At 42.3% G+C, this 20,532-nt stretch overlaps 1 protein-coding gene across 1 annotated transcript; it reads right to left on the bottom strand.

Moving 5' to 3' along the window:
- Positions 1–1,512: 1,512 nt before the first annotated feature.
- Positions 1,513–19,134, bottom strand: Il18 (interleukin 18). The gene is made up of 6 exons (XM_059267827.1): positions 18,757–19,134; positions 8,742–8,825; positions 7,600–7,611; positions 5,325–5,462; positions 4,250–4,383; positions 1,513–1,861 (listed from the first exon to the last, which is right to left on the bottom strand). The coding sequence occupies exons 1-6, from the start codon at positions 18,956–18,958 to the stop codon at positions 1,637–1,639; spliced, it is 795 nt and encodes a 264-aa protein (XP_059123810.1). The 5' UTR covers positions 18,959–19,134; the 3' UTR covers positions 1,513–1,636.
- Positions 19,135–20,532: the final 1,398 nt, after the last annotated feature.

Below are 20,532 nucleotides of genomic sequence, written 5' to 3'. Positions count from 1 at the left end.
ACGTGATGTATGAGTGATGAGCTGAGTTGGAAGTGCGTGGTGGACACTTGGAGAAGTGTAAAGCACTCCAGTGCTGTATGCCACCAAGATCTTTATCTCATGGGATCTACACAGCTAGCCTCCGGAAGAGATGTTTCTGTTGTCTCCATTGTATATGCCTGGCCATTGAGCACCCAGAAAGAGTGTATCTGTGCCCATACCTCTTGTTCGTTTGGCTCTTAGGTTATGGGACAAGATTCAGAATGAGGTTGTCTGACTCCAAAACCCAGTGTCTGTCCTCACATCACTCCACCCCACTCTTTAAGCATCTGCCTTCAGGAGTCAGGAGAGAAGGGGGAGAGAACAGAACCGCCAGAAAACGTATGGTGGTGCCTGCATATAAAACCTGCACTGGGGGTGTCAAGGCAGGAGGATTGGATTCAAGGCCATAGGGAGATTGGGTCTCAAGGAAATGACAGAAAGAAAGCAAATGGTAGAATTCAGTCCTTCAGTTTCCTAACTCCACACAGACCGGGGAACCCTGGCCAGAGATGATAAAATAAAGTTGCTGTCAGGTGTATTCTGTGCTTAGATTTTACTTTTAAGTGTGTGTGTGTGTGTGTGTGTGTGTGTGTGTGTGTGTGTGTGGTGTGAGCGGGGGTGCCCACAGAGACCAGAAGAAGGTGTCAGAGCTGCTGGAGCTGGGGTCAAAGGCAGTGTGAACCACCCTATAATGTTGACTTGCTCAACCTTTTCACAGTGAGACAGAGCGATAATTACAAAGTGAGCACACAACACAGTCAGCCGGACGACCCAACAGAGAAAGGCGCTTGCTATGTAGACCTGATGATCTGAGTTTGATTCCTAGAACCTGGAACCTGAAACCCACACAAAGATGGAAGGATAGAACTAACTCTACTCACTCAGTGTGGCATGTGCACAAACCCATCATATGCACAAGAGTTCTCTGGAAGAATCACTGAGCCATCTCTCTACCTCCTAAATGCTATTTTTTTTAAAAAAATTTTTTAAAGATTTATTTATTTATTATGTATACAGCATATATGACTGAAGGCCAGAAGAGGGCACCAGATCTCATTACAGATGGTTGTGAGCCACCATGTGGTTGCTGGGAATTGAACTCAGGACCTCTGGAAGAGCAGCCAGTGCTCTTAACCTCTGAGCCATCTCTCCAGCCCCTAAATGCTATCTTAAAAAATATCATCTAATTATTACCACACTTTAATGACATGTTGAGGCCATTATTGATATTTATTTTACCCCCACAAGAGTAGATTTGCTGTGATACGTGTGCTGGAAACTTGGTATACCCCGTCTTGAGGTGGTGAGATACTGAACGGATCACTAGGGCTCCAGCATTGGAAAGGACTAATGCCTCTCTCCAGGACAAATGAAGTGAAGCTCATCCATGTGCTAATTCAAGAGCAGTTAATCCCTTTCCCTTTATCTTCCATGTTGCAATGCAGTCAGGGCCATTCACCAGGAAGTAGGAATTGGGCTAGACACATGAGACAAATGAACCTGCTTACTTTATAAATTATGCAGCCTCAGGTATTTTGTTACAGCAACACATAATGGATTATTCTGAGGCTCATGTATTCTAATCATCTTTCTGGAACACAATAACACTTAATACCTAAGGTCGACGTAAGCTAGTAAGAGTGAACATTACAGATGTATCCCCATTTTCATCCTTTTTTTTCAAAATGAGTTTGAACAAATCACCATCCTTTTCATAAGCTAGAAAGTATCCTTTATACAGTGAAGATTCAAATTGCATCTTATCATGTCCTGGAACACCTCTCTGAAAGAATATGAGATCACTTTCTGTAGCATTGATATTTTCAGGTGGATCCATTTCCTGTGGAGAAAACACACATTACATAATTTTGTTGTTGTTGTTTGTTTTTCGAGATGGTTTCTATGTGTAACAGTCCTGGCTGTCCTGGAACTCATTTGTAGACTAGACTGGCCTCGAACTTACAAAGACCCGCCTGCCTCTGCCTCCCAAGGGCTAGGATTAAAGGCACTGCCACCCAGCCTGATATTACATAATTTTTAAGGATATAAATAACTGGGGCTGGAGCAATGGCTTGCTGCTCTGGTCTCTCTGGAATTTGGCTCCTAGCACCCACATGGAGCAGTTCACAAATGCCTGGAACTCCAGCACCAGGGGATATGACTCCCCGTTCTGGCCTCTGAAGAAACATGCGCATACACACAGACATGCATACAGAAAATGAACTATTTTTTTAAAAAAGTATTTTAACAATTTGAACGTGTGCAATTTATCTAGAAGTGTATTACTAAACAGACTTAAAGCTTTACTTTTTCAAGAGTTAAGAAAAAACCCTCTGAATATAGGCGCAATGGGAGTACTGACCACCTCTCTTCAGTTCCTAACGTATTTTCCTGTCCATTCTGACCTTTTCCGCCATGGCAAGCTCATCAATACAGAGACCTCCTGGTTCCCCTATGCCCAGAGACCTTCCTTCTGTTCTCTTCCACCAAGCGGAGTCCAAGTCTGCTAACGATGAAGTAAAGGTCTAGCAAAGACAACCATCTCTTTGGGCTAATTTCAGTTCTTGTCTTCTTCAGTCGTCCTTAGCTAAAAACACTCATGGCATCCTCCCTTAAGCTCAGGAGCTCTAGTTTCTGAATCAGCCATGAGAGGTGCAGGAGGTGTCAGAATCTTAGCTCCTTCTTCCTGGGATCCTGAAACTAAACTGTAGTGTGATGAGACCAGCAGTTGTTCCACAGCTGAATCCTGGGTTCCCCAATACCCCAGCTGCATGGACTCAGCCCCTTGCCCCCCGGCTCTGCTTTTCTGCCAAGCACGACATTTTACAGTACTCTCTCCCTTCTGTCCTGAGTTTAGTACCAAGTACTGATTCTCGTATCTTTTGTCCAGACACCAAGGTCCTAGTCTGGATTAGATGTCTGGAAACTGCAGTTCTTCCCACTGGGCCTGTAACTTCTAGGAGTGCCTGGCTTTTCCTATTCTTGCATCTTGTCTACTTTTCAGGATGTATTAGAAAATATGGGCACTACCCAAGGTTCTTCTATGTTAATCATAGAACTGATATTTTGGAGTTAATTTGGCCCCATGGGAGCAAAGATCCCCATGATCCTGTGGACTGATCGAGAAATCTCTAGAATTAATGCATTCTGCCCTCTTAAAATGCATAGAAGACTCTGAAGGTGTGCTTTCAACTGAACTAGATAAATTGACAGCCATAGTTCTTTGCCATTTACCAAACTAGTATGGGCTGTGAATTGATGGTAATATAAATTGCTTTCTCATTAGCATCTGCTTCTGAAGCTGTGCCTGGTAAACCACAACTCAGGGAGAGACTTAAGCTGCAGGAGATGCTCCAGGGCCAAGCTGAAGCCTAGTCTAAACGAGAAATAATCCTATACCACAGAGCTCTAGTGATATGATGGGGAAATGAAGCTGGGTCTTACCCGAACCCAGTCTATGGCAGCTATGGGTAAGATCTGCATTAGTGGGAGACCCTGAGCATGAGACACAGTGACATATACCTGTAATCCTAGCACCTGGGAGTAGAGATGGCAGGGTTAAAAGTTCAAGGTCACCCTCAACTATATACTACTGAGTTTGAGGTCAGTCTGTGATACAAGAAACCCTTTTTGAATAAAAACATTCAGCTAAGCCGGGCGGTGGTGGCGCACGCCTTTAATCCCAGCACTCGGGAGGCAGAGCCAGGCGGATCTCTGTGAGTTCGAGGCCAGCCTGGGCTACCAAGTGAGTTCCAGGAGAGGCACAAAGCTACACAGAGAAACCCTGTCTCAAAAAAAAACAAAAACAAAAACAAAAAAAAAACATTCAGCTGGGGACTGGAGAGATGGCTCAGAGGTTAAGAGCATTGACTGCTCTTCCAGAGGTCTTGAGTTCAATTCCCAGCAACCACATGGTGGCTCACAACCATCTATAATGAGATCTGATGCCCTTTTCTGGTGTGCAGGCAAAACATGCAGACAGAACACTGTGTATATAATAAATAAATAAATCTTTAAAAGAAAAAAACCATTCAGCTGTCTCTCCCTCTCTGACAGGCTCAGAGACAGAGTTAGCCAACCAAGTCAAAGGGCTTGGCAGTTCCCTGTATCATGCATTTCAGTGGTTGTCTCTGCTCTTTGGGCTTTACATAGAAGGTTAGTCTGATGATATCTGTATTTTAATTTTGTGCATTAATATGACTAAAACTAAAATGAAGTTGAATCTTACCTTAAAGGAAATAATTTTGTCCTTACAGGAGAGGGTAAACATTTTTGTATCCTTCACAGAGAGGGTTACAGGCAGTCCTCTTACTTTATCATCTTTATACATAAATATTATCAGTCTGGTCTGGGGCTCATTAGCTGAAATAAATATTAATAAGTGAAGCCATTAATTAGAGTAGTTTTCCCCCTAAAATGGGCATCTATAGAAATTTAACAAAAGGATAGATCCACCTTAATAGATCAGTCACAACCTTGAACTCAGGTTTGGCCAAATGGCCAACAGACATGAGACCCAGCTAGCCAGACACCCCTTAAAACATCCTTACAGGGTGTTATAAACCATTGGGTAGGCAACATGAGTGTGTTAAAAATATTCTGAGTGTTAAAGATATTCTGATATATTTCTTGATTTCTGATATTTTTCTTAAGTGTGTTAAAGATATCATGAACCCTGCCAGGTGTGGATGCACACACCTTTAATCCCAGCATTATGGAGGCAGAAGCAGGCAGATCTCTGTGAGTTTTAGGCAGCCTGGTCTACAAAGTGAGTTCCAGGACGGCCAGGGCTACATAATGATATCCTGTCTCAAATAAAAAATAAAATCAACCCCCAAACAGAATGTTATTCTAAGTCTAAAGACTATGTTTAATTGTTGAATGTTCAACAGAGCATTCAAAACATTTGTTAAGGCAAAAATCTTAGAATAGGACTTTTTCAGGAATATACATTCAACTAGGCCCCAAACTGTGATATTTGGAACGTCTATCTTGAGAGGCAAGTAAGCATGCTCATCTTGAGAGGCACTCTCACGTTCTGGTGGAAGACAGGTTTATTTGAAATGCTTGTGTTTTACTTTTCCTTTGCATTTTGATGGTGTCAGCAGTATATTCAGCTATAACCAATGGGGATAAAGGATCCAACCTGAAAAGGTTCTTCTATGGAGAGTACAATTGAAATAGGGGAACTGGTGATACACACATAGACTCAGAGTGACCTGGACTCTACCAGTAGGCAGTAAAATAGAGTGGGAAGAAGTGGGTGGTCATCTCTGTGTTTTTAAATAAGTAGAGAAAAGTACCCCCTATGTCAGCATCAGTCATATCCTCAAACACATGTTGTTGCTTGTTTCTGTCAACGAAGAGAACTTGGTCATCCATATTTCGTATTACTGCAGTTGTAGAGCAATCCCTGCGAAAGTGGTCTGATTCCAGGTCTCCTGTAATACACGTTGACTCATTAAAGGTAAGTTGTTTTGTTAGATCAACAAATAGACCTATTAATACTGTTTCCAGAGTTAGCACAACCCTCTGTTCTAGAAGCAGCAATGAGCCTGTTGTGTTTCAGTTTGCTTCTAAGAGCAAGCACACCATGTTTCCTGTTTGCACTCGGAACTACTGTCTCTCCAAAGGTTCGAATATTTTACTTTCTGGTTAGTCTCCTTTGTTTTCTTACACTTTTATTCATGCTGTCCATGTTCTTAGACATCACGAAGCCCTCTAGTCTCCTGCCTCTGGGACCTCTTCCCTAGCTGATCTTCTGCCTGCCCTTCCCTTCATAACTGCACCTTGTGGTGGCTCATTACAGCATTTTGTTAGTACCTTAAATCCTTAACCAGCTGTGAGGTGGTGGTGCCCATCTTTAATCCCAACACTTGGGAGGTAAAGGCAGGCAGATCTCTATGAGTTTTAGCCTGGTCTAGAGAGCGAGTTCCAGGACAGCCAGGGCTACACAGAGAAACCCTGTATTGAAAAACCAAAACCAAATCAGCAACAAAAACCAAACCAAAAAACTCAAAAAATCTTCAACCTATTTACACAAATGTGAGAACTGTACCAGCATAGGCTCATCAACTGTCAGTACTTTGTTTCCCAGTTGAGCTCTGTCTCTCACAGCTGTGGTTTCAAGTCGTCTTGCTCTCAGGAACTTTACCCTACCATCTCTATTTTCCCTTCCAGGGAATCCCCCCTCATTGTAGAATAGTCCTTTACACCATGTGAAGATGTGTCTCTGTGATTGGCTTAATAAAAAACGAAACGGCCAACAGCTACGCAGGAGGTAAAGCAGGAGAGAGCTCGGGGGAGAAGAAAAATGGAGTTGTCAGCCAAACACAGAGGGAACAGACATGCAGGAGGAGAGGTAAAAGTCGTGAGTCATGTGGCAATATGTAGATGAATAGAAGAATAGAGATGAGTTAATTTAAGTTATAAGAACTAGTTAGGAACAAGCCTAAGCTAAGGCAGAGCTTTCATAATTAATAAGTCTTCATTTAGATTTTTTTGTGATCTGATGTTCCAAGGAAAAATCCATCTTCTCTCTCTCCCTCCCTCCCTCTCTCTCTCTCTCTCTCTCTCTCTCTCTCTCTCTCTCTCTCTAAATATATATATATGCACATATATATATTTTAATTAATTAATTTTTTTCAAGACAGGTTTTTTCTGTATAGTCTTGGCTGTCCTGGAACTTGCTCTATAGACTGGGCTGGCCTCAAATTCAGAGATCTGCTTGTCTCTGCCTCCCAAAGTGCTGGGATTAAAGGCATGTGCCATCACACCAGGCTAGGGAATTATCTCTTGCTAGTACATTTATAAACTCAATGGAGGGACCATTTCTTTTCCTCCACCAAAGGAAAATATAGAAAAAGTGTCCCCCAGTGTATAAGGCAGACCTCACTTGTGCTATGTGCAATGGATTGAAGCTGTGATTTGCCAATTATTCCCTTCCTTCTGCCAACTTGGCATTTCTACTTCCTAGATTTTTTTTTTTTTTTCAAGACAGGGTTTCTCTGTGTAGCTTTGGTGCCTGTCCTGGATCTCACTCTGTAGACCAGGCTGGCCTCGAACTCACAGAGATTCGCCTGGCTCTGCCTCCTGAGTGCTGAGATTAAAGGCGTTGCCACCACCACCTGGCTTACTTCCTAGATTTTATCCTGAACAAATAGACAGACACATGTGCTAACACTGTTGTACAAGAATGCTGCTGTACACTCATGACCCTAGCACTTGGGAGGCTAAGGCAGGAGAATCACAAGTTTGAGGCCAGTCCAGGAAATATAGTGACTTCTGGGCTAGTCTAGGCTATATAATAACAACCAGTGTCAAATCAAGCCAGACAACAGAAATCTCCAAGAATCCTGCAAGGGTGCTGTAAACAGTAGTAAGACGGAAACAACCTAAGTCCACTGGCCAAGGAATTCAAGTTTTATTATGCTCTCACCATAGGATAATCTATTTAATATAACTGTAATTATTAACTACCAAGGAAACATCTCTATGGACAGTTTCTCCCAGCAGACAATGGATGTGTCTCAAGTACCTTCTAATTTTCAAAGAGAGAAAAATAAATTCATACTTTACCATCATCTTCGGCTAAAGGGAGAAAAAGAGAAACATATGTTAAATTATATAGTTCATTTTAACATGTCCCCTCCCCACCCTTTTGCAACTCTATTCTTCCTTCCACACCTCTCTCAGTCTCTCTTCCTCTCTCCTTGGGGTCTTACTAAATATTTCTGGCTGCCCTGGAACTAACTCACTTTGTAAACCAGGCTGTCCTCCAACCTACAGAGATCCGCCTGCCTCTTCCTTCTAAGTGCTGGGATTAAAGGTGTGTGCCACCATGCCTGGCCCCACTCCTCACTCCCTAACCTTTGTGGAATGGTGATGGGCTCTGTTGGCCTCCATCAGGAATATCAGATGACAAACACTCAGGAGCCCATAACAGGGCTTGTGTGTGCTCAAGTATGTTCGGTATAAGACTTAAATCCAGGGCTGGAGAGATGGCTCAGTGGTTAAAAACACTGTCTGCTCTTCCAAAGGACCCAGGTTCAATTCCCAGCACCCACATGGCAGCTCACAACCATCTATAACATCAGTTCCAGGGGGATCCAACGCTATTTTATGGCCTCAAAGGCACTGCATGCACATAGCACACAGACATACATGCAGGAGAAACACCTGTGCACATAAAATAAAACAGTAATAATTAAAATATTTAAACCCAGGATTTGTAAATAAAAAAGTTTTAATAAAGTGGCAAACTTTCCTTTAAATTTATTGTTTAAATGGAAAGACATCTAAGGATTTTCCAGAAAGCTTCCAAAGAAAGCTGAACTTTCAGTGAAGTCAAATCGCCAATGGAAACTTAGAATCTTTTTTTTTTTTTTGGTTAAATATATTCACATGAATGGTGTACACAGAACTCTAGTCCTAGAATACCATGAATTGTATCTTTTTTTGGGAGACAATGTTTCCTCAATGGTACATTTCCATGATGGGCATCAGACACCATCTTGGTGAGCTACTGCTGGAGTGCCACCCCATGACATAGGGCAGGGCACTGGGACCCTGAGAATCTTCTGATTATTTTTAGAGAGGGAGGTCATTAACATTACAGTAGAATCTGATGACCAACAGAAGTCCAAGCTCACTTCATGATTTCCTTTCTAGTTGAATACCTGTATCTGAGCCCTGCATTTGTCTTATTGATTTAGACTTACGCAAAAAGTAAAGTGTGTTGTCAATAAATATCATTTCCTTGAAGTTGATGCAAAAGCCTTCTGGCACGGCAGCCATCGTTATTCCTAATGAAAGCAAAGAGTCACCCATGAGGAGGCAAAGACTGCTCTTTGTACACATAAAATGAACAAACCTCTTTCTTTTAAAAAAGATTTGTTTTGTTTTATGTATTTGGTGCTTTCCTTGCATGTATGTCTGTGCACCACACGTATGCAGTTCTCATGGAGGCCAGAAGTCACTGGATGCCCTCGAACTGGAGTTACAGATGATTGTGAGGCACCATGTAGGTGTTGGAAACAGAACCCCAGTCCTCTAGAAGAGTAGCCAGTGCTCTTAACTGCTGAGCCACCTCTCCAGTTCCTTAATGTTACCTTCTAAACCTCCACATTTGAAAGTCATTTATCATTCAGTATGCTGATGAATACTGTGATGTTTAATAAATGTGAAGTATCAGTCTAGCACACTCATGTTTATAGTCTTTTATAAACTGTTAGCTGTCTGGAATCAGGAGAGTGCTGTTTCATAATATTTTAAAGGGTGAATATATGGCTCATTATTGAATGATTAGTTTCAAGTTCACTGAGGATGCTAGAAATACATCCTTAACTGGGGATGAACTTAACCTGAACTTAAACCCAGTAGCTTCCTGTAGATGAGATGCTGAAGGTTCATGACCTCACTGTTATAGTGGTGAAGGAGAGGAGGCAGAAGAAAGCGGTATTTGGGGCAGTGTGGGAAAAGGCTCTGACATTTGTGGGTTCCTTCTGAAGGCAGCAGCAGCTTTTGATCTGAAGTGTTTGTGTATGAGTAATACATAAATATAATGTTTCTGCCAAAAAAAAAAAACCCAACCCAAAACCTCATTGTATTTGCTTTTTCCCTTTTCTTCACCCTCCTCTACATTTACATGTGTATAGCCTTTCAGAATTTTGTCATGGAATAAGGGTTTGTCATGGAGTTCTAAGTATGAGAAATCTGTGACTTTGGGTAGAAAAAAATACATATTTATTCCCATTTATTTCTAAGCTAAAATGTAGTACCCCTCCTGGTGTTATGCAGGGAACAAACCACAGTGCCCTGACCCTGCTACTAATAGAAATGCTTGCTTATTATCAGCTACTGTTGCTACCAGGAGTCTTGAAATATGTCTTCAGCTCTTTATCGTTTTGAAATTACCCTAATAGATCTTGTTGCTTAATGTATTAATAAGGAACACAAAAGCACTCTATAAAGTTGATAGGTTGTTTTCGACAGCACTTGTGAGGTTGAGTCAGAAGGATCTGGAGTTCAAGACTATGCAGTAAGATTGCTCCCTAAGGCCCTGTCTCAACAACTGCCTCCTCAGCTTTTAATAACCATTCTAACTTCATGTGTTTCCTGCATGTACATTAATGTGAAAATAACGGGCTGGATGAAAGCAGCATCCTCAGGGTCTCTCTGCTCCCTCCTGTGGTCACCGGCAGGTTCTCTTGACCCCTTCCTCACCTAAGGTAGGAAAGAGACTTCTCTGCAGCTCACTGTCTCCTGAAGGCGGGTCCACCGAAGAGGAACACGATTACCTTCAGTCGTTTAGGGTTTTTTCATTTTTTGGTTTTTTTTTTTCTCTTTTGAGACAGGGTCCTGTTGAAATCATAATCCTGCCTCAGGGGCCACACTCCCCCAACAGTTATTCAACACTCTTTAAAGCCACCTGCAAACCTTACTTCCACTTCCTCTCTGAGGAACGTATCCAAACTTCACCTCTCTGGCTTCGAATATTTTCCTGTTTCGTGTAGCTCAGGTCCTTGTGTGAGTTAACGATCTCTTGTAGCCTTTGCTCCTGATAATCTATTGATTGTAGTCTTATTTCAGCAGACTCAAATATGGCACCTTCAGGGGAAAACTTCAAACTTCCCCTACACCACAGGAATGTTCTAGAGAGCAGCTGGTGTCTTGTGCATTGAGGGCTGTTAATGGATGGAGCTCCCAGGACTGTGACTGAGTCACAGCTGTTAATTGTTTTTATGGTTTGTAGCCACGAAGACTAGTGTTGGGACTTGGTCTCTATGTGTCAGTGCAGGAGGTGAAGCTTTGTGGAGATGTTTGGAATTACATAACATTAAAGTGGAGCCCACAGGAAGGAAGGGATTAGTGCTTTTTCTCATGAGAGGGCACTTTTAAGAAGATCTATTTTCTCTCTCTCTCTCTCTCTCTCTCTCTCTCTCTCTCTCTCTGTGTGTGTGTGTGTGTGTGTGTGTGTGTGTGTGTGTGTGTGTGTCTTTGGATACCCTGGAGCTCTAGTTACAAATGGTCACAGACCATCCGTATTTATTACTTTTAAGTTCTCTCTGTCTCTTTCTGTCTCCCTCCCTCTCCACTGCTGACCCCCAACCCCCCCTCTAAATTGTCTAGCTTTAGGTATTCTGTTATAGCTATTGAAAACAGTAGTATTTAGGGGAGTATTTATAAATCTGTGCTCTTAAGAACTCACTAAATGTTTTTAGCATAATCTGAGACCGAGTACTTACAGTAGGAGAAGGAAATTAAAACTCAGTTGAAAAACTTAATTTTAATGAAGCTAACCTAAAGTATTTATTACATGGTAGATGTTTTAACAGTTTGACCTAGGTTTAGTTCCTTATATCCAAATGTAAATAGTTATTAAATATATTTTATATTACAATTAATAAATGGGTAAAGGACCTGAACATGCAGTTTTCAAAAGAAGTACAAACGGCTGATAAATGCATGAAAAAAAGGGTCACACCTTTAGCTCCCAGAGAAATTAAAAATACATTGAGGAGCTGGAGAGATGGCTCATTGGCTGAGAACTTGTACTGCTCTTGCAGAGGATCTGAGTTCAGTTCCCAGCACCTACATCAGGCTGCTCACAATTGCCTATAATTACCAGCTCCAGGTGATCTGATGTCTCTGGTCTCCATGGGAACTTATACTCACATGCACATACCCCTCCACAGAAGCACAAGCACACACATAATTTAGAACAATAAAAAATAAGTCTTATAAAAGTTACGTTGAGTTTCCATTTCACCCCAGTCAGAATACCTATCATCAGGAAAACACAAAAACAAAAACAAAACAAAAAAAGAAATCCCTAACAAGCTGGCAAGGATGTAGAGAAAAAAGAATCCTTCTACATTCCTGATAGAAATGTAGCTTAGTTTAACCTCTGTGGATATCAAAATGGAGGTCTCTCAAAAAACAAAAAAGAGAATTATCATATTATCCTGGTATATCATTCCTAGGAATATACCCAAATAAGTCAAAGCCACACACACAGTGGGGATACCTGCACATCTGTGTTACTCAGGGCACTGTTCACCAGAGCCAAGTTATAGAATCAGTTGGTGTCCACCGGCAGATGAATGAATGAAATAATACAACAGGGTATTATTCAGCCATAAAGGATGAATTACATTTCGTGGTGGAAAAATGCTTGGAACTGGAAGTCACCATCTTAAATGAAATAAGCCAGACTCAGAATGACAAATATAAGATATTTTCTCTCAGATGCAGAATCTAGATTTAAAAACTATGAAAAGTAGAAGGGAGATGATTTGAAGGAGGAAGGGGACCAGAGGAGTAAAGAGTGGGACTCTATTTTGATTCATTATTAGTGAATAAATGGCTTATGTTGTCTTTTCTAATATTATACAATGTATATATCTTTCTGCCTTTTTTGTTTGTTTTTGTTTTTTGTTTTTTAAGACAGGGTTTCTCTGGATAGTCCTGGCTGTCCTGAAACTTGCTCTGTAGACCAGGCTGGCCTCGAACTCACAGAGATCTGTCTGCCTCTGCCTCCTGAGTACTGGAATTAAAGGTGTACACCACCACTGCCCAGCCCATAGTTTTCAAAAGTAATTTACCTGGAATACAGCAAACACTATGGTCAAAAATTGTGTTTTTAAATTACTAGTATTTACTATAGTGAGTATTTAATTAGTCATTGATTGAATGACCCTAGAGAAGGATTTAGTCAGTTATCCTAAAAATACTACTCCTATGCCTGGAGAGACAGCTCAGTGGTTAAGAGCACTGGCTTCGAGAGGACCCAGGTCCATTTTCAGCACCCACACGGTGGCTCACAATCATCCATAACTCCAGTTCCAGGGGATCCAATGCCCTCTCCTGGCCTCCACAGACAGCAGTGGTACATGCAGGCAAAACATCCATATACATAAAATAAATAAATAATGTATTAATTTACCACTCCTAAATGGGTCTGGTGGTACATGTCTGTATTCCTAATATCAAGAAGCCAAAGCTGTAGGATAATGAATTAGAGAGAGGCCTCCCTGGGCTACATGGTGGGACCTTGCCTCAAAAAAACAGAGGTTAGGCATGTGGCCCAGTGTTTGAGAGCTTGGCTGGCACACGCAAGGCTCCTCCCTTAAAAAATTACAATAATAATATCAAACAAAACAACCACTCTTCCCCATAATTCTTGAACTTGTTTACCATTTAATCACTAAACATCTAATATGAGTCAGCTGGGGCTAGAAGCTGAATGACACTTAGCTCCCATCTACCAGTGACTCAGACGCCGGTGGGTGAGACAAAGTATAATGCATGCTGTAGGAGCTGGAATTGCAAGAAACCTCATGGTGGTGTTGGAGAAGGTTTCCTAGTGGTGTTAGTTCAGTAAGGACAGAGGAGCAGCCTTGTCAAGGGCCAAGGAGCAGGGAGGTTGGGAGAACAAGGCTTGCTTGAGTTTTTCATCATTTTACCATACAAAGCATAAATGTAGTCACAGCTTTCCGAAAGGATGTGTTTCTGAAGATCCCACATCCAAGATTATTTAGTCCTTGATAATAAATGTAACAGTACGGAGGCACCATTCTTGGGGGGCACATATTGACAGCCATCAACATGGATGCATGCCTTCTTTCCATCCACCTTCTCAGCATGATTAACAATGCTTTGTAGAGTCCTTTCCCCTCACACCTTATCATGGTGGTACTTTGGCCCTCTTAATGCTGTATTCTTGCATCTTACTTGTACTTACATACTTAGAGATTGTTCATATCACAAATAGTAACAATGCCCCTTAATACCTTGATAACATTGTTATCAGATATTGAAACCTGGGTGTGTTGGTGTACACCAGTCATCACACTTAGTAGGAAAAGGCCTGGAGTTCAAGATAGAGATAGGAAGTTCAAGATTATCTTCATCTACACAGTGAATTAGAGTCCATTCTGGGTTTTTCGAGACCCTGTCTCAAAAAGGCAAAAGGAAAAGGAAATAACTATGATGAAAAATAGTATTAAATGGCTGGTGAGATGGTTCTGGCCACTTGCCACACATGTCTGGAGATCTGAGTTTGATTCCCAGAACTCACATAAAGGTGGAGAGAACTGACTCCACAAAAAGTGTCCTTTAACTCCCACACACCTGTCTCATGCACATGCATACATTGTAATAAAATGTATACTAGCATTATAATCCAGTCTGGCATAGGCCTGTAACCCCAATTACAAGGGTGGTAGAGACAGGAGGCCTGCTTGGGTAACTCAGAATGAGTTCAAGGTCAGCTTAGGTAATTTAGCTCCTGTCTCCCCTCCCCCACAAATGTAAAAAAAAGGGAGGGGGAAGGTTGGAACTAGGGCTCAGTGGGAGAGCTGAAATCTGGAAGGAACAGCTTAATTTATGCCATAGTGGTGGAGGCAGATAATCCAACCAGGGTAAGGTCTTCTTCCACTTGGCAATAGTACAAAGAGTTTACCAACCCCCTGGCCTAGCAGCTCTGAAATTACGCCAATCTAAACCAAGTATTTTATTTATTTGTTTGTTTGTTTGTTTATTTATTTAGTTAGTTTTTTTAAGACAGGGTTTCACTATGTAGTCCTGGCTGTCCTAGAATTCTCTTTGTAGACTAGGCTGGCCTCAAACTTGCAGAGATCCGCCTGCCTCTGCTTCCTGAGTGCTGGGATTAAAGGCATGCACCACCACCTCCCAGCTAGACCAAGTATTTAATTTGAAAATATTCATATTATTTCCAATTACTTATAAAGTTAAACCATTATTTTCCTGTTACATTATTTCAATTTTGCCTTAATTTAAATTAGAGGCACTTGCAGTGTAGTTCCTTTGCCACAAACCAGGAAATAAGTCTTGTTTCCTCAGGCTGAAAAGTTTGATCTCCTTGGGTAGGAGAAAGACAGGTTCAACCTAAGTTTTTCAAAAGTCACTTGGGTCATAGTGTAGCCAATACATTCTATTTTGGGGGACAGACCTTAGAACTCCCCTCTAAAACTCAGTGAAAGAAAGAAAACAAGGGGAACCTGAAAACAGATTACTCAAAGTGTAAGACTCTCACTCTCCTTTTTTTAAAATTTGTTTTGTTTCATATATTTAGTCTGAAGTTTTCACTTACTTTGTCCCCACTTCAGTTAGCTCTCAGTGCATTGTGACTGCAAATGTAATCTCCTCTTCACTCCTCTTCCCATGTTTCTCTGACTCCTTCTCACCCATGTTTCTTGGCTTCCTCAATTCTAATCTGTCTCATGCACATGCACAATTGTAATAATTGACAGAATCTATGACATACAGTTCCCAGTGGCCAAGAGTGCCTTAACATTTATCTAATAGTTTATCTGATAGTCTCTTGCATGTGTATGTGTGTGTAAGTGTTTGTGCATGCACATGCATGTGTGTGTGTGTGTGTGTGTGTGTGTGTGTGTGTATCAGAGGACAATTATGGGTATTATTCATTAAGTACCATCCATCCTTTTAAAAAATAAAGAAACAGTATTTATTTGTGCGTGTGTCTACATGTCTAAGGTCAGAGGACAACTTGCAGAAGTCATTTCTGGGGCAAGGGTTGGTGGCAGGCACCCTTACCCTCTGAGTTAATTTGCTGGCCACACCTTTTTTTGAGACAGTACCTCTCAGTGTCTTGGCACTTGCCTGCTGGCTAAACTGGATGGTCAGCAAGCTCCATGATGGATCCAACTGTTCCTGTCACCTTAGCACTGGGTTAGCAGCTCACTGCACCACTCAGTTTTGTTTGCTTTTTAAACTTGCATTCTGGAGATTGAACACAGGTCCTGGAGTACTTTTCCAGCCTTGGCATCTCTCCAGCCTTCACCTAATATTCTTATAAAGAGCCTCCTAGGAGCATATAGCAAACATTGGGTCTTTAAAACAAAAAAAGTTGTATAAACCTTTGAAAATTAGCCCACAGAGAGTGAATGGCTAAATATCATGATGAAAATTAGGTCACATGGGTTCCAATTTTGTCTGGGACAAGTTACTTAATTTTGGGGGGAAGGGTCTCAGTTTCCTCATTTGGAAAACAAGGAAGCTGGTGGTCAAGCTTTAAGGTCTTTTCCAGCCCCAGCATTCTGCAATTCTAGGCTGTAGTTAAAGCTGCCACGAAAGACCATTTATATGGGACAAATGTCCCAGCAGCCGCTTCCTCCTGTGGTGGTTCTCAACGTGTGGGGCTCAACACTGTCACAGGGGTCTCCTAAGACCATCAGAAACAAAGATTTTTACATTATGATTCATAACAGTAGCAGAATTACAGTTATGAAGTAGCAACAAAAATAATTTTATGGCTGGGGTCACCACACACCATGAGGAACTGTATTAAAGAGTCACAGCATTAGGAAGGCTGAGAACCACTGGAAGGCAATACACAGCTATAGAATCTTATTCAGCCAGAATTTTTTTTTTTTTTTTTTTTTTTTTTTTTGGTTTTTCGAGACAGGGTTTCTCTGTGTAGCTTTGCGCCTTTCCTGGGACTTACTTGGTAGCCCAGGCTGGCCTCGAACTCACAGAGATCCGCCTGGCTCTGCCTCCCGAGTGCTGGGATTAAAGGCGTGCGCCACCACCGCCCGGCTCAGCCAGAATTTTTAAATTGCTAGGAGTTTAAAAATGTAGTATTGCATTAAAAGTAAAATACCTTGAACTTGAAGAGCAACTATGATCCCACTTGCCCTCTCTGTGGAACTCCAGTTCTGTGGACTAGGTATGGGCAGAACAGAGGGCCCTGCTACATGATTAAATCTCTACAATCAGGTGGGAAGTCGTCTTGACAGCAGCAAGATCAACACTCAACATTTTGATTCTTCTTAAAAATACCTTTATTGTAGCCAGGTATAGCAGTGCACACCTTTAATCTCAGCACTCGGGAGACAGAAGCAGATGATCTCTGTGAGTTCAAGTCCATCCTAGTCTACATAGTTTAAGGACAGCCAGTGCTACATAATGAAGCCCTGTCTCAAACAAATAAACAAACAAAAAGAAACCAAACAAACCAAACCAAACCCAAAACGCCTGTATTTAGTTTGTGTGCATGAGTATACGACGGCATATGTGTGGAGGTCAGGGACAACTTTGTGGAGTCGAGTCTCTCCTTCCATTTTTACATGGTCCCCTGGATCAATCTCAGTCAGCAGGCTTTGAGGCAGCTCTAGTACCTGTTGAGCCACCTCACCGGCCGGCCAGGTGACATTTCAGTTCAGTAAGTCAGTTAGCCCTTGACAGTTGGGCTATCGCACAAATGTGTGTACGTGGGATGTGGAAGCAATGGGGGCAGAACACAACAGGAAATTAGATCATTAATGACAGGTATATTTAATCAACTGTTAAATATAGACTTGACAAAAGAGGTCAAATGAACCTGACATACCTGAATGTGTGAAAGGAGAGTCAGTGTTAATTTTGAAGACGGCGAGGAGGAGGGCACTGGGGAAGGGTACTTGTGTGATGGGAAACAGTGGTGTGGTGTGGTGGGGTGGGGTGGGGTGGCGGGTGGAGCAGTTCTCTCCTGCAGTGAACAGAAGACTATGGAGGGGTTTGACAGTCCTATGGAAGAGTCAGACCCTGGTTAACAGCCCTGGGAAAGCGCTGCAGGTGAGAGGTAAGGTATTCTGCAGGAGCGTGTCAGAGAATTTGGTCAGCTAAAAATAGGCAAAAAGTAAAGAGATTAAAGACATCTTGATTGGGTTTGTTCTTTGACTTCAAAATAGCGATAATTGGGGCTGGAGAGATGGCTCAGCGGTTAAGAGCACTGACTACTCTTCCAGAGGACCCAGGTTCAATTCCCAGCACCCGCATGGCAGCTAACAACTGTCTGTAACTCCAGTTCCAGGGGCTCCAACACTGTCACACAGGCAAAACACCAATACACATAAAAAAATAAAAATAAATAAAAAATAAAAAATACAAAACAAAACAAAAAATAGGGATAATTTTATTCAGCCCCTCCCTTGTAAAATAGTCTTCCTGGGGAATGCTATGTTATCCAAGTACAGACCTGCCCAAGACTTCCTGCAGATCTTCTTGATTATCAGCCTTGCACTAGGTCTTTTTTGCTTTGACAAAAGTGGTTTGGAGTTGAGACGTCCTTGAAAGAAAATCTTGTTTCATCGCTCCAAAGCAGAGGTTCGGAGTGGCTCATAGGGTAGCCGAGACTGTTTCTGGTAATCCTAGAATCCACTTGCCTTTCAGATCTCGTATTCTCACAAGTGGACAAGAAAGTATCAGAGGCGAAGTCTGTGTACCATCGCAACAGTATGAAAACAAAGCAAGCAGAATCCTGCTTTCTTCCACTGGGCCAAACAGTAAAGAGATTTGTAAATATACAAACGGCTGTAGAGTGTTCAGGCTAGACGGCTGTCTCCAAGAACGTTATTTAAAAATACATGTGATGTACTTTACAATAAACCACTAGGTGGCTATTAAATTTCTGCAGCTTTCAATTTTTTTCTAGCACAGTACATTACAGTAATTGGAAAACAGTCAGGAGAAAGAAAAGCTCTCCAGGGTCCTTAATAATTTTCAAAAGACAAACAGAATCTGTGCCCTGGAGTGACACTCTCCCACATCTAGTAAAGAAAACAACCTGTCCCCTGCATCTGTTCCTTAGGGGATCACTGACTTCCTGTCTTGGAGAGAGAGGAGACGCATTCCTCTCAATAGTGGTTTTAGCTTATTTCTCTCTAATTGTCATGACAGCTTTTCCAAAGAAAGAGGGACATGTCTTACCTGGGTCAATAGTTCCCTCCAAGAGGAAGTGGTCTGGAAGCTCTGAGACTTCTTTCCTCTTCCTGACACTGGAGAGGTAGAAGGTGGCAGCTCTGTCAGCGGCTGGAGCAGGCAGCCGGGAACACAGAGAGCATGGAGACCCAGAGAGCCTGCAGTCTGGGTGTGGATCCAGCAGCAGTCTGGGAGAAGAGGACTGAGACATGAGGAATGAGGAAGGAGGTAGCCAAGGGAGGAGACTGCCCCTGGCACGCCTCAGACCCGCCTCAAATGGTGCCTGTCTCCAAGGCACGGAGAACTTGCAGCAAAATGCTAGAGAACACGGGTATTTCCTTTAATGTAAATGTCACTATTTGGTGAATCATCTCTTCTGTAAAAGCTGGTTTCTGGCCCTTCCCAGGCCCATGCCTCTTTCAGAAGGTTAGGAAAGCAACATAAGGAAATGACCCTGTTTGGTTAACTAGAGCATCCTTTCTCACACCGGCCTCTTGGTTCTGAGGCTCTTGTCACACTTGAGCATGAAATGCTTCCATCTAACACACTGGAGTAATCTCTGTAATATAGAAATTATTATATTTCTATATTATACCCCAAATACCTAAAATATATTTTTTTGGGGGGGGATAAATATTTTTGTATAGTATTTTCTTTTTTCCCCTTTTAAGACCTTATTTAGGATTTTTCCTTCCCAAGCTCAACATGGTGTCACATGACACTTGATAGGGGCTGTTCAGATTTACTTCTCAATGGCCTGGAAACAGCACATTTTCATAATGCCTCTCCATTATCACATCAAATACCAGGCCAAATCTATATCATTAGAATCTTTCCTGTGTGTGTGGGCGCGTGGGTGTGTGGAAGTTGTACACTCATGTAGAGGCAGAAGCCAGCCTCTGGTGGTGTTGCTCAGAACTGTGCATACTGGTTTTTGAGACAGAGTCTCTCACTAAGACCTGGGGGTTGCCGGGCGGTGGTGGTGCACACCTTTAGTCCCAGCACTCGGGAGGCAGAGCCAGGTGGATCTCTATGAATTTGAGGCCAGCCTGGTCTACAGAGTGAGATCCAGGACAGGCACCAAAACTACACAGAGAAACCCTGTCTCCGAAACAAAATAAAACAAAAAAAGACCTGGGGGCGGGGGTTGTCACATGATTTGGCTAGCTAAGTGATGGGCTAGTGAGATCCAGGGAGCTGACTCTCTCCCCCTCCTCAGTGCTGGGGTTACAAGTGTGTGCCATCATGCTAATAGGCTTTTTAAAAAGTTTTTTTTTTTTTTCTGTGTAAATGTGTGTGTGCATGTGGGGGATTTGTGTGCCATGGTATACATATGGAGGTCAAAGGACAACTTGCAGGAGTGGGTTCTCTCCTTCCAGTATGCAGGCCCCAGGGATTGAACTTGGGCCTTTAGGCTTGGCAGTAGGTGCCTTTATGTTCTGAGCCATCTCACTGGCCCTATGTCAGGCTTTTGTTTGTTTGTTTTGTTTTGTTTTGTTTTGTTTTGTTTTTTGAGACATGGTTTCTCTGTGTAGTTTTGGTGCCTGTCCTGGATGTCGCTCTGTAGACCAGGCTGACCTCAAACTCACAGAGATCCACCTGGCTCTGCTTCCCGAGTGCTGGGATTAAAGGTGTGCACCACCACCACTGCCCAGCCAGGCATTATTTTTTTTAATGTGAGTTAGTTGGGGATTGAACACAGGTCCTCATGCTTGTGTGGCTAGAACTTTACTGGCTGAGTTGTCTCCTCTATCCCAGCATTGGACTTTTTTTCTTTTTTTCTTT

Source organism: Peromyscus eremicus, chromosome 7 (assembly GCF_949786415.1).
Source record: "Peromyscus eremicus chromosome 7, PerEre_H2_v1, whole genome shotgun sequence".
Classification (NCBI taxonomy): Eukaryota; Metazoa; Chordata; class Mammalia; order Rodentia; family Cricetidae; genus Peromyscus; species Peromyscus eremicus.
Note: the sequence above shows the minus strand (reverse complement) of the source record. Positions and strands in the feature narration are given on the sequence as shown.